Below are 14,488 nucleotides of genomic sequence, written 5' to 3' on the forward strand. Positions count from 1 at the left end.
ACATGCCCAAACTGTTCCTAACGTACTGAAAGGTTTTCTAAAAACTTAAATGCCAAAATATCATTTTCCTTTAGTGTTCAAATCCACATTGACAAAACTGGCTCATCATTTGTAGAACAACTGATTTGACTTTGAAGCTAAAGCACGTCCATTTCAAAACTACGTCCATAACAAATTCACACTCTTGTGTCAACTCAGTATTAACATGCGGTACAAAAGGGCATGGCATAAATTGAAAAGCAGCTCTAAATTTATCAATACCAAGAAAATGTTCTTCAAGTTTTCCCTGTAGTTTTTGTGAAGTACATAATTCGGTCAATTACAATTACAATCTTCCGGGTGTTGATCCATTATTAGAAAAATGTGGAAATCATTATTATTGATTTGGATCATGGAACTTATTTCAGCAAATTCTCATACTAGTCTTAGTGAGCCACAAGTGAGCCTTTCCTTTCCCGGAAACCTCAAATTTACCTCACTCGGACACAGCGTGGTATTGGCTGGGATAGGTAAACCACACTGCCATTTTTTTTCTTCGATTTACTGAATTTTGTTTCAAGAAAATCTTGAAGTGAGGTTAATGACACATAAACTTCTGTGAAACCGATCAACATAGGAATCTGTCTGAATCGATTTTCTACTGCTATACCCTGGCATGATGCTAACTGGCACACAGGTAGTGAGCAGGAAACGTTTGCTGAAGGAAGAAAATGAATGAAGCTGAGGCCACAGGGGTCCCCAGCCTGTAAATCAGCCACGCCCTCAATGTTGCTTTAGCCCAGCGGTTTTCAACCTAGGCTGTGCGTGAGAATAACCCTGAAGACTTTTAAAAAATAGAGAGATTTCTGTGGCCTATTCCTCAGTGTGTGTTCTAGTTGGTCTTGGCGCAGGGGTGAGGATCCCAGGCCCATATATTTTCATGGCATGGAAGCTTGAGAAGAACTCGTCTGCTATCAACATCCACCAGTCTTGGGGTGGGAGGAAGAACAACCAGAGGGGGCAACAAACTATTACCTAGGGAAGCCTCTGATGGATCCAGTTTTAGCTGATGACTTAAGAGCACCAACTAGAAGATGTTCTTAGAGCCTCTCTTGGGCGAGAGGAAGAAGGAATATTAGGTTGAGGAACCCGAGGCAAGTGACACCCATAAAGAGAAATGTCGGCTCGGTCCAGTCTGGCCAGACACCCGGTGGAGGCCTCTCTACACAGCCTGACGTTCAGGATGGCAGTGGGAACAAAGGGGTGCCAGACAGTCAGAAAGGTGATGCGTCGAGAAGCCCTGGCTGAGGCTCCAGCTCTCATTCCTCTTGTAGGCAATCCACCCGACTTCTCTGAGACTCTGTTCTCTGAATTGTATACTCCAGCAACTCACGGGGCCAAGTCACGGCAAAGGTGCTTTACGAAGTATAAATTAAATTTCCTTCTTACATCTGGGGGTCTGCGGCAGCCAAACCCCCAAGCACGAGGGTTCCCGTTCACGGGGCTCCACCACGAAGAGGCTACCCTCTATCTAATTCTGCCCGCACTCCTGCTATTCGGAGCCCTCCGTCCGTTGGCAGAGGCGCACGGGGAGTGGCAGGACAGTGGTGGGCAAAGCCAACTATATATTAGAAACGTCAGAGCACTTCAGCACCAGTGCTGGGGCTCCTGCCCCAGACCAACTGAACTGGAATCTCTGGGGTGGGTACTGGTATCCATATTTGTTTTAATATGCTTCTTCACTGAGGTGTAGCCTACGTACAGTAGAGTGTACTAATCTTACATTTAGAACTTGAAGAATTTTGATATACATATACACCTGTATCATCACCGCCCAGATCAAAACAGAGTATTTCCGGCACCCAAGAAGACCACTTTGACACATCAGTAGGATTTAAAGGGCCCAAGGTGTTTGCAATACGCAGCCAACCTTAAGAACCAATGCATCGGAAAGACCCTGAGCCATCACCTAATTCTAGCCTAGTGGTTCTCACGTTTGGCCACACGTTAGAGTCACCCCACGCAGAAATTCTGAGAAATACAGAAGCCTGGGCTACACCCCAGACCAATGACATCATGAACCGGCAGCACTGGCTTCACCTGGGAACAGCACCAGAAATACAGAATCTCAGGCCTTTCCCAGACCTGGTGGATCGAAATCTTAACAAGGCCCTCTGGGACCGTATGCACAGTAACCTTTGGGAAGGGCTGATAGGACTTACTTCCTCATTTTACAAAGGAGGAACCCGAGACTTATTTCTGTTTATAAAGAAGCAACAGCCGGACACACAGCTCGTTGATGACAGAGCCCTAGCCAGACACTGAGTTCATCCTCTGCCCGCTTTTCTGTGTCCTGCTTCTTTTTCCTAACAGCTCTTTGAATAGCAGCCATCAGAGGTCTGTGGGGCTGCCTCAAAAGAGCTATGGTATCTTCATCTGATCTAATACTTCTAGAAATTCCATCTCCCAAATGGGCCTCAACCCTCCAGCTTAATGGGGCATGTTAAGCCTAAAACTTAAATACTGTTTACTTTTTACTACGGAAAATGCTATGAATTCTGAAGTCCTTCAGCTATTCCTTGAGGTCCAATGTTTAATATATCCCAGGAATATGGCTCACACAGGGCAGAAAGCTACAGTTAGCCTTCTGTCCCCATTTAAGAAGTTTTACGTTGAAAAACGTATGTCCTTTTGTTCAAATACAAATTTTACCTGATTGTAATAAAGTATGGAAAATGCTGCAAAGTAAAAAAGGAAAAGGAAACAAAATACTGCCTGTACTGACAGCAGGCAGGCCAATCACTGGGAACCCCTGTGAGTATTTTCATTCATACACTCCCTAGCTTTTCCTATGTATATTTTTAGACACCTGTGATCACGTCGTCCATAACTTTGGGGTCACCTGCTACTTTGGAGCGTCTGACTCTCAGTTTCCCTCCACTGATGTGGTGAATTTAGGGCAGTGGTTCTCAACATTGGTTGCACATTAGAATGACCAAGAGGGCTTTTAAAAACCTTAGTGCCTAGGCTGTGTCCCAGACCAATTAAATCCGAATCGCTGAGGGTAGGAGACTGGAAATAAAAGATTTTCAAAAAAAATTTTAATGGAATTAATTTTAGGCGTACGGAAAAATTGCAAAAATAACACAGTTGTGCATCCCCCTAACCCGGCTTCCCCCAATGTTAACATCTAATGTCTGGAATTGGGACCGAATAGCTATGAACATTTAGCATGTGACACAGATGGCATCTCAAGTCACTGAGAAAAAGACTTTTTAATAAATGGCACAGGATCACTGGCTAAACAGTTTGGAAAAGATTAAATTAGACCCGTACTTCACACCACACACAAGAATAAATTCCAAGTGGATTTAATGTAAAAAAAAAAAAATGAAACCATATAAATAGTAGAAAACTTCAAGGGTGAATTCGCCCATAACCTGGGCATAGAGAAAGGCTTTCTAACTAAGACTCCAAATCCACAGGCAATAAAAGAAAAGACTAGTAAATTTAGCTACATTTTTAAAAAATTTAACTGACGTGACAAAAACATAAAGTCGAAAGATAACTGACAAACTAGAAGTAAATATTTGCAACATGTACCACAAAGGGTATTAATGTCCCTAGTATACAAAGGACTCTTAAAAGGTGATCAAATATCCACTAGAAAAAGTGGGAAAAGACATAAACACACAATTAACAAGAAAGATACAAAAATGACCCCCAAATACATGAAAAACGTTCAAACGGTCCTCATAAGAGAAGCGCCAATTAAAAATAACAATGAGATACCCTTTCTCAACTACCACACCAGAGAAATTTAAAAATATTAGGACATTCAGTTGGTGAGATTTGCGTGGGGGGGGGGGTATGTCAGAATATTTGTAATACTCCCTAGGTGATTTTAACTTGCAACCAAGATTGCAAACCATTGTTTCAAGGTAATGGTCCAAACGGAAACTTGATACAAGAGAATAATGCATTTTGCCTAAAACTGAAAGCCCTTCTTCACTATCGATATTCCAAAATTCCTTGGCCAGCATGGTGATTAAATATTGTTGTTGTTGTTATTATTATTATGATTATTATCACTTTTAGGAAAAGGGTCAGCATATTTGCTACATACCATTGCAGCTTTTCTAACTCTTCCGGGGAGGAAGGGCAGGGTATCCTGACAGAACAGCAGCACTGTTCTGGAGGAGGCAACAGAAAAGAAAGAAGAAAATACACGGTCAAGGATAAGACAAGACAGAAGCTCAGATCCATCAAGGATTAGGATTCCTACACCGACTACATTTTAAAGAGCATTTGTCTGAAACATGATAAAATAAACGAGATACCATTATATCGACAATTATACATTCATACTCGGTGCTCGAAATATTTATTGAGTGAATAATTCAGGGGTGGTTATACATCTGCAATTATCAGTTGCTCTTCAGCAACTTCTAGGAATTCAGAAGTAAATCCATCCCGGCAGCAATCGACCAAACACTCCAAAGAGAAGTCAGTCCCCTTCTCTCAGTAGGGTTTGTTCTACCATGTTTTCAAATAAGGTGTACTGAAACTCTATTGAGAAAGCAAGAAAAACCACCTTTTAGAGCTCTCTAAATACTGCCCAAGACTCATGTTTAAGTTTATCGATTACACTTTCAGTTTTACACAGAACACATCAGAGTCATATGAAAACAAACACGGGGGGCGCCTAGGTGGCGCAGTCGGTTAAGCGTCCGACTTCAGCCAGGTCACGAACTCGCGGTCCGTGAGTTCGAGCCCCGCGTCGGGCTCTGGGCTGATGGCTCAGAGCCTGGAGCCTGTTTCCGATTCTGTGTCTCCCTCTCTCTCTGCCCCTCCCCCGTTCATGCTCTGTCTCTCTCTGTCCCAAAAATAAATTTAAAAAAAAAAAAAAGAAAACAAACACGGCAATAAAGACAGAGAGAGAGAACTTACCCATCGGTCGAATCTTTACTCTTTTCAAAGCGACCATTACAGCACATATGTTCATTGTTTTATTCATTTTTATTGTGAATGTACAATTTAATGTGCTGTAAAGAGAAATATATTTATATAACCAGAATGTTACTAAACTGGAAACCGACCTATGTATTTGTAAATGTTTTTTCAAACTTGGGAGTAAGGAGGCACTGATGCTGCTAACTTGCAACGTCAGCCCAATAAGCTTGTGAAGACCCATGGCCTTCTACCATGAGCCATTTATACAGGTTTCCATTCACAGAGGTTGCAAACCAGAGACCCTCTGACCGCACACAGCTGCTGATTCATTCTGCCCGTCGTAACCATGAACTGGCAAAGACAAGCATCTTAACATCTAGCCTTAACCCCAGCTGGCTACTTGCCTAGTATCTGTAGACATTTGAATTTCTATCATGGGAGCCCTTTCACATACCAGCCCAGACGAACATCAAGGTCTCTTAAATCCAAAAATCTCTCTGGCAATTCAATCTAGATGATCAGATAACTAGCAATTTAAGACATTATCGCTTTTTTTTTTTTTTACTTCAGTCTTGGTTTACGTGAAAAAATGTTAATGTTGCAAATAATAAAAAAGTGGTGAGTGACACGAACTAAGTATATATAGCGGATAGGGATTCAATCTAGAATTTCATGGAAGAATTGCCATTATTTGTACCAGTGAATACCGTGATGAGCAGAAACTGTCATTTTCTAGGACTTTTACCCTCACAGAATGCTCGGGATTCAGGTGGCGAGATTACTGACCTACATGAGCCATTCGCTTATGCAGCCAACACAGCCAATGGACACAATTTAAAATGATCATCTGGGCAACATCAAATAATTGTCAGGCAATCTCATATTCATCCCTGCACACACCTTTTAATTTCTTTTCTCTTCCTTTCCCATCTTTTCCTTCCCTCTCTCCTTTTTCTCCCAAGCACCATATTATGTTCCTTCTTCTCTGTCTGGCCTATCACTAGACTGGACCACTGGGAGCCATTTCTTGGTTATAGTGGTGGCCCTTGGGGCTAAGGACACTGATGATGCTCAGCGTCACAGAACCGGAGGCAATGGCCCAATACCACTCATCCCTCTGTGATTCATAATGAAATGAGAAGATGGATGTGACAGAATAGTGAGTGTTTCAAAGAATAAAAACATATATCCAAAATGTCATTAATATGTATTTATTTTAGAGGAACACATGTAAATTTGCAACCTAAGACTCCTCAATACTTTATTTCTCATGAGTAGAGAAACAATATGTATAAAAATATTAAAAATGACTCACCTTTGGGCCTCTGCTGTAGCACACACTATAAAATAAGTCTGAAACAAACAAACAACATATATATATATATATATATATATATATATATATATATACACACATACACACACATACACACACACACACACACACACACACACACATATATATTACTTTGACAGTTGAGAATGTCAGACAAAACAACCCAGGACTAATCACAGCATCACAGAATCTTAGAACCACAATAACCCCCAAGGATCATCCAGTTCACATTCCTATCAGATTCCTGACGCATCATCAAAGCTATTCAGGGCATAAAGGCTCTACTTGCATACTTCTACTGTCCAGGGAACTCACTACCACACAAGGGAGCTCATTCTGGAGCCCTCATTTTAAGAAACTTTTGGTTTTACATGAAGGAAAATCTACCCCCTTGTAACAACTATCCATTGTGCCCAGTTCTGATTTCCGGAGTAACAGAACTAGTCTACTTAGTGTTTTTCACATGACAGATTTGGGGAAGTTTGAATACATTTTTCCTCAGGAACGCAGATCCATGCTTTCCCCCAAATAGAACAGCAACTACAAACAAGGTATAGGATGTACTGTGATTACCTCACTTAAGGTTTGCAGGGTTTTGTTTAGCTCTGATCGCCTGTGAATAAAACGAGAGAAAATGACATGAAGGAGATCACTGGTGATGTGAAATTCAAAACAAGTTAGATTTTTAGCAATTAAATTAAGCCTATGGTATTTATTGCCTGCAGTGTTCACTTTGAAGTAACACTGGGTATAATGAGATTCCTATGTGAGAAAAATAAATTATTTCTATGACAAGGGAGACTGACCAGACAGAAGCCGTAGAAGTTCTAGCCAACAGCAAGATATAAATTACGGTTGAACAATCTTGTTACTCATTAGGCTGCTGCAACCCCCAGGCAGCTTCTTCTGGCAGAGGGCCAGAGAAAGAACTGGCCCGAGGGCAAATTTCTGAAAGGGGTCCACCACTCACCATGGGCCCCTGCAACCGCACCTCTCATTTGCACCTCTCATTTCTTCCCTCATTTCTCCCTTGTTCCCTCTCCACCTGTCCCCACCTGCCCTCTAGCACTCTCCAGCACCCCCTTCCCCTCCTCTCCAGAATTTCCCTTTCCTCTCCTGCCATCCCACTCAACAACACTTTTATTTCTTCAGTGTGGGAGAGCTTCACGGGAAGTTGGGACAACTTAGATACTTAGAACATCCTTTGGTACCCTGGACAGGTCACGTTCATTGTAGTGATTGTACCGTACCGTTACTTGTTTGCATCCTAGGTCTATCCTACCAGACTCCAGATTTCTGGTTCTAAAAATTGGCCTCATGCTGGAACCACCAAGGGAATATTCAAAAATACCAGTGTCTGCGTCTCAGCCCCCAAATACAGATTTAATTGTTATAGGGTGTGCCTGGGCATCAGAATTTTTTGAAAGCTCCCCAGGTGATTTTAATATGCAGCCAAGGTAGAGAACCACTGTTCTAGAACCAGTTTTCCATCATCAGAGTTGGGTTTATCCCCAAGGCCAAACACATAGTAGGTGCTCAACAAATGCTTCATGGCTTTAAATGAACTCGATATTTCAAGCCTAGTAATTAAGCTGTATTACAAGTATGCAAAGCTGTGTTCTATTTATGAATCTGTGAGTTTAAAAAAATATGTCTTATCACTATTGTTTCTCATCTCAAGTTTAAGATACTTCAAGGGCATTGATATCTTCTGCTTTTTATTTCACATATATACTATACTTTGAATAGCTAGGAAAGTTAGATTTTTCTCAGGAGGTAAAAAAAAAATAGGCATAAAGGACAGGAATATCACCTCTGCCCATCCCACTTTAACTGTTTGCCACTATAAACTCAGTAGAGCCCTAGAGACGTTTGATATCCACCAGGTAGGCTCTGGGCCTCCTCTCCACCTAGGCATCGCTGAATCATCAAAAGCAGCCAGGCCAAAACGCTAACTGAAAGGAAGACCCTTAAGAGGACCTTTGTTTCCTTTTGTTTTGACCTCGGAGAGGTTTTTTTCCTTCAGGGTCGTCCCAGATAGTCCCCAGAGCTTTGGGTTTGTTTCAAAAGTTTATGAAAACCTCATTTGAGAGGTAGCAGCAAGGTTGAGAGAAGACGAATTTTGTCTCTAATGCTGTTTCCCTGCACGAGGGTGAACACATGACGTTTCCCCTCCCAGTGACAGTCAGGTAAGACTGTCTCTGGGCCTGACATTTTGACCTTTTGTCTAACGGGGAGCATCCATGTGTAATGTATTTCTCATTGTCTGTGCTTGTCCTTATCAGCTGCTATCTACCTAACAAAGAGCTCTCTCTGACTTTTGGATGACTGATGTTTCCCGAAAGCATGAACAAACGGTATACCTGCCATCCTACCTTGAACTCTTTCAACCTCTCTGGCTACCAAATCGTATTAAAACTCAAATACCAATTCAAATGGAGCTCTTACATACTTTCAGATCATCAAAGAGAACAGCCTCATAAGGATATTAGGTGATGGCCAGTGACTACCAATGCTAATTTGCTAAGAACTCAAGAACCAATTCTTTATAGCCTTCGGGTCTATTTCCTATTCTCGGTTTCCAAAAGTAAAGGTAGCTCAACAAGTATCTTTCCATCGTTGATGTCTTAACTTTTCAATCAAGCAGCAGATTACTCACTTGAGTTCACTTAGAGACAGGACTCCAGATAAGGTGCCATTAGCCAGATTTTGATTCTGTAGAAGCATAAAATCATTAAGAATATAACAAATACCGTTGTGTTTTTTTACACTCTCTAACAAGAAGTTGTTCTCCAGTTTCGTTGGCCACCCAAAGAACTACACCCCAAAGACTGAATGCTAACTGCTTGGAGTATTACCTAGCGAACGATCAAATCCATATGGACTGAGCTAGTTTTTGTTTCTGTATCTCCTTTAAAAATATTCTGAATCAGCAAGTCTAATGTGCTAATTAATTTCGTTATTCCAAGGGTTCCCCCAAAAGAACACTAGTAAAGCTCTCCACAGGAAAGGTCCCGGAGTTAAGTGAAAGATCCCAATGTGAAAAGGGAAACTTAGTAGCAGCCATCACCCCATTTGTAGCACGTAGCTCATTGCCTGGCACATAGTAGGCGCTCAGGAAATATTCACTGAATGAACAATCTACATTTAGCTGGGCTCCTCTGAACCAATCTAGGTTATGGGAAGTATATGCATCCAAATCCCCCATGGGGTGGAACGGGATCAGAATCAGAAGACTGTTCTTAGACCCAATCTATTTCTTATTGCTAGAAGTTTCTAATATAATTTTAAAATTTAAAAGGCAATAGAATTCCATCATATCAACATTCAGCAAGTCTAGTGAAAACCAAAATACGATTATTAAAAAAAATACCATGATTATTATGAAGTCAAACCCTCTTGACAAAGCTAGTGATTCAACAACACATATTTTATTTAATTTTGGTCATAAAAATAAATATGCCAAATACCATAAATAAACTGTACCTTAAACAAATCTTTAAATGCACAAACACTTGCTTTTTAAGTTAGCAATTAAAAAAAATCTTTAAAACGTACCTGAGTAACACTGCTTTCTTCATATTGAAACATTATCTCACCTCTAAAAAATGCTAAAAATAAATTTTCAAAACAAAATTTGAGACTTCCATCCTTAGGGCTTAAGGATTACTACAACACAGGAAAAGGATTATCAAATTACTTTATAAACGGTTTCATCAAATTCTTTGTAGGTACTCACAGTTACTGTCTTTTCTAGCAGAAAGTTAGTCAATGACTCAATTTTCAGAAAATGTGAACTATAAATTTTATGTGGGAATGCAGAAAGAGAAAAAACTTGTCTCCTTGTCAAGAAATTCTAATCCTACATGCTTCTCATCAGAGCTTTGTTTCCCATAAAGATACTAACTGGGGGAACTGTGGCTCTAACATTAAAAATCTTTTCGGGCTGTTTTCATTGCCCAATGAAGGAGGGAGGGGAAAAGTGTTTTTCAGCAATTAAGCAATCTTGTGAAAGTCTATTTATTCCTTGCCATTTTGGGGTGGTTTTTTTCCCCTTTCAAATATAGTACCAAATGCAATCTCTCTCCTAGGAACAAAGTTGAGATTTTGCTCTTGAAATCTGAAAAGTGTGCAGGGAGAATCCTTTCTTCAGTGGAATAACTCCTTGTGGCTTTCATTCGAGAAACACCAGAAAACTCTACTCTTAAAATGCTCACTTTGGGAGATACAGAACCCATTTTAAGTCGACCTGTTTCCTACAGGGTATACTCGGAGGAGCTCAGATTCTATCGGGAAAAAAAAAAAAAGAAAATAGAGACTCCTTAACGGAAGCATGTTGTGTGCACTTCATAATCTACAGAGACAGAAAACTGGCCTCGAAAGCAGAAGGGCAAAGAGGCCATAAAAACTAGAGCAGGCGTCAGCTACCTTTTTCGTGAAAGATCAGAATCTGAGGTTTTGTGGGCCATATGTTCTGTCAGAACTACTCAACTATGCATGAAAGCGGCCAGACCCTATGTATGTGAATGACATTGCTACGTTCCAATAAAACTTTATTTACTAAAACAGGCGGCAGGCTTTATTTAGACTATGAGCAGTAGTTTGTCGCCTCCGGAACTAGAAGGTTGAACGCTTTCTCAGCTCATCTTTTGTAACAACCCAAAGTACAACTGATTCTCATAACCAGGTTGGTCCGCTTTCACTCAAAACAGCTGACAAAGGGGGCACCTGGGTGGCTCAGTCGGTTAAGCATCCGACTTCAGCTCAGGTCATGATCTCATAGTTCGTGGGATCGAGCCTCACATCGGGCTCTGTGCTGACAGCTCGGAGCCTGGCGCCTGCTTCGGATTCCGTGTCTCCCTCTCTCTCTGCCCCTCCTCTGCTCATGCTCTGTCCTTCTGTACCTCTCAAAAATAAAATTAAAATGTTAAAAAAAATTAACAAAAAAAAAAGAATGACAAAGCCACTAGTCCAGGGATTAACCAGATTCATCCATTCTGGCCACTTTTCTACCGAGAACCTCAACTTCTGCATACTGATATCGAAATCTCACTTGATGCAGTGCATAATTATTAAAAGTAAAGATACTTGACATATACACAGAATTACTCATCCATTTTTGAAAAAATTCTTAGCTCTTAAAATTTATTGAGCGTGTCCATGTGTGTGCGCGCCTGTGGACAGCCACAATTTCTCTCCCTCACCCGTCCGTTCTCCAAGTCCATCCTCCGGTCTGGTGGAAGGCGTGCTGAGTTTCACAAATGTGCTGGGAGCACAGCGGTGGCAGAAAAACCAGGAAGCCACCACCTTTTGACCCTCAGCCTAACTCTGCCTGGTCGGCTCCCAGTTTTTTCAACAGCCTCCATTTCCATTAAGGAACTCAGACTGGAACCTGCAAGAAGTGAAGGTTTCTAGTTTCTGGCAGGATATCATGGAATTTCTGGTGCCAAAAAAGTTGGTTCCCTGATGAGGCTGTTTTCACCAGACACTAAAACAAATGGTCAATTCAGTTGCTTAATTGGGGAAAACATTACTCCAACCAGCTTCCTGGCATCTGTTATTCAAGATGACCAGTTTTTTTTTTTTTGACTCAATGTTCGATTTTCAAAGTTATCAAACATTATGTAGACACAACACTAAACTAGACATTAGTCACCAGTCCAAAACACAGATGAAGCATAAAAATAATGAAATTATGGAGGATTCAGTAGAGTAGGGTAAGTGAAGATGCAGGGAAGGAGGGAGAGAGAGAGAGAGAGAGACAGAGAGAGACAGAGAGAGAGATACACAATATATGAAAGTGAAATGAACCTAACAAGTTTTTCCCCCTTAATCAAAGCCAGATAATATTTTCCTACTGTATTCTACCTGGTACACCCTATCAGCAGAAAGCTCATACGAGGAAATCTCACATGCACACAAATAGAAAATGTTTGTGGACCATTCTTTGAATACAAAGTTTTCTTGTTTTCCAGCACCATTCCAACCTTAACTCATTTTTCCTGAAATTGTTTCCTATGTTTTTCAAACACATTATTAAACAGAACAAAAAGAACAGACTGAAAGGAAAACATTCCCACAAGAATGGTTTTTGAAGACTTTAATATTACAACATACTCCGTTACCTTCCTCTTCTCTCTTCTCACGATCCAGGTCTGACCTGCCACACCACGTGTTTATGTTTTTTACATCTGCTTTCATTGGTTTTAACAAGGAAGGGAACCCAGAGAGCCAAACCGATGTGAGAAAAATGGTTGTTTCATTCCTTCTGGCCCATGGCAGATGGGGAAATATTCCCATTTCAAAAATAGCGTGTTCTCAAGAGATTTCCATCTTAATTTTAAGAAATAGTGGACAGCGTGGGCTAAAGATGGCAAAATACACTATGGACACTACTGGAATTAGCATCCAGTTAAACTAGGTGGACGTGAGGTTTTCAACATGCTTAGGAGAGCAGTTTATTTTATTTTCGGCAAAAGACGACACCCTGTTTCTAAGCTTTCACTACTTAATATATTCGCAAGCCAACCTTAAGGGCATTAGTTACGGATTTAAAGCTATGATGAAAAATAGTTGGTGTGGACCTTCGTGTTCTCATATGAAGTATATGTGCTGCCGAAGCGAGCATATCGTGTTCTCATATTAAGGAAGCTAATCTATCATCTCACTAAGCAATAGGAAGATAATTTCAGGCAGATGTCAAATTTGCTTTTGTCTTCATTTGGGACCTCTTAGTAGCCGGGCGGTACGAAAAGAGACAGATCAGAGAGATACACATCACGTACTCAACAGGAGAAACACAAACCTTTGCTCCCCACGGGGCGCATTCACCTGGTAGCGTGTAATGTACATAAGCACTAACCTGAGTCACTGCAAATAGATGACAAATTGCAGACATTTCCCTGGGGTTTGACTCCTGCAAAGAAAACACGACCCAACCGGTTAAACATGTCATCGAGAGAATTCACAAATGTACATATCAAACGTGGACCAAAAATATGCTAAGTTGGCTACAACTGGCTGGATGAATTCCACAAAGGCTAAAGAAATGAGCTTTCGTTTCTTAGTTGGCCAGCTCCAGAACTTCCTTCTTTACTATCGTTCAGTATGTCACTCACTGTCTGATCCCCTACTCCTCCCTAAAAATATTTTTGTCCCATTCCAAATTAATCCCTCCCCTGTCCAATATAAAAAGAACAGTGTGAATGCAAGCCCAGTACAGAGACTTTAAATGGAACAGCCCTTACTCAGAGATCCTCCTTCCTTTCCTGGGCAGGGGAGTCCATGAACACTCTAATATTTCCTTGTGCAAATGTATGTAAGAAATAACACCAATGTCATGATGTTATTGCACCTAGGCAAAAACGACAAAACTCAAAAACTATTTGCTGAACAACTACCGTATTCGACAGGCTTTGGAATGTTGCAGATACAGACCCTGCCCTCAATGAGCATACAATCTAGGAAGCGATACTGGCCAGAAAATAAACAGTTATGGGGGGCGCCTGGATGGCTCAGTCGGTCAAGCGTCCGACTTCGGCTCAGGTCATCATCTCACGGTTCGTGGGTTCGAGCCCCGCGTGGGGCTCTGTGCTGACAGCTCAGAGCCTGGAGCCCTCTTCGGATTCTGTGCCTCCCTCGCTCTCTGCCCCTCCCCCGCTCATGCTCTGTCTCTGTCTCAAAAATAAATAAACATTAAAAAGAAAAAAGTCATAGTGAAGGCAAAATGGAGACACAGCCAGGACAACAAACTATACAGGCATACAAAAGAGGCAGAGATGAATGGGAGATGAAATAAGCCACGTGAGAACAAAACATTCCATACATATTCACCTAAAAAGCACTTTCTTCTTTGGTGAAAGGAGACGGACATCTTCTTTGATTTGAAAAGAGCTCCAGGTTTACTCCCCTAAAAATCTTGCCTTCATTAATTTCATCCTTTTGGCGAAGTATAAGAAAACCACAGCAAATGTGAGGGGCAAATGCTCGTCATGTATTCAGCAAAGTGCCAAGAGGGAGAGGTTGTTACGGAGTATTTTGCTGTCCTTGTTAGGTCTGGTTTGGTCAGAATTACGTATGCAATGTCTGATTGCTATTTTACCTCCGTTGTGCTTTTTGGGTGCTTAATTGTTTCTGAAGAGAACAACTCTGGACACAGACTAAAATTACAACTTGTGTTTAGTACATGGGAAATGGTTTCTGCCAGGGCGATTTAGTTGG

General features: G+C 41.2%; 1 protein-coding gene across 2 annotated transcripts in view; it reads right to left on the reverse strand.

Annotated features, from left to right (window-relative positions):
• The window catches only part of ADGRG2 (adhesion G protein-coupled receptor G2), a 122,118-nt gene that overhangs the window by 21,875 nt on the left and 85,755 nt on the right, over positions 1-14,488 (reverse strand). For both annotated transcript variants that reach the window (XM_043570702.1, XM_043570701.1), the window contains 7 exons: positions 13,131-13,184; positions 9,827-9,879; positions 8,928-8,983; positions 6,842-6,881; positions 6,248-6,285; positions 4,930-5,024; positions 4,106-4,172 (listed from right to left, as the gene is read on the reverse strand). In XM_043570702.1, the coding sequence (XP_043426637.1) occupies positions 4,106-4,172; positions 4,930-5,024; positions 6,248-6,285; positions 6,842-6,881; positions 8,928-8,983; positions 9,827-9,879; positions 13,131-13,184 (403 nt within the window). The remainder of the gene's footprint in view (positions 1-4,105; positions 4,173-4,929; positions 5,025-6,247; positions 6,286-6,841; positions 6,882-8,927; positions 8,984-9,826; positions 9,880-13,130; positions 13,185-14,488) is intronic.

This window comes from Prionailurus bengalensis, chromosome X (assembly GCF_016509475.1).
Source record: "Prionailurus bengalensis isolate Pbe53 chromosome X, Fcat_Pben_1.1_paternal_pri, whole genome shotgun sequence".
Taxonomy (NCBI): Eukaryota; Metazoa; Chordata; class Mammalia; order Carnivora; family Felidae; genus Prionailurus; species Prionailurus bengalensis.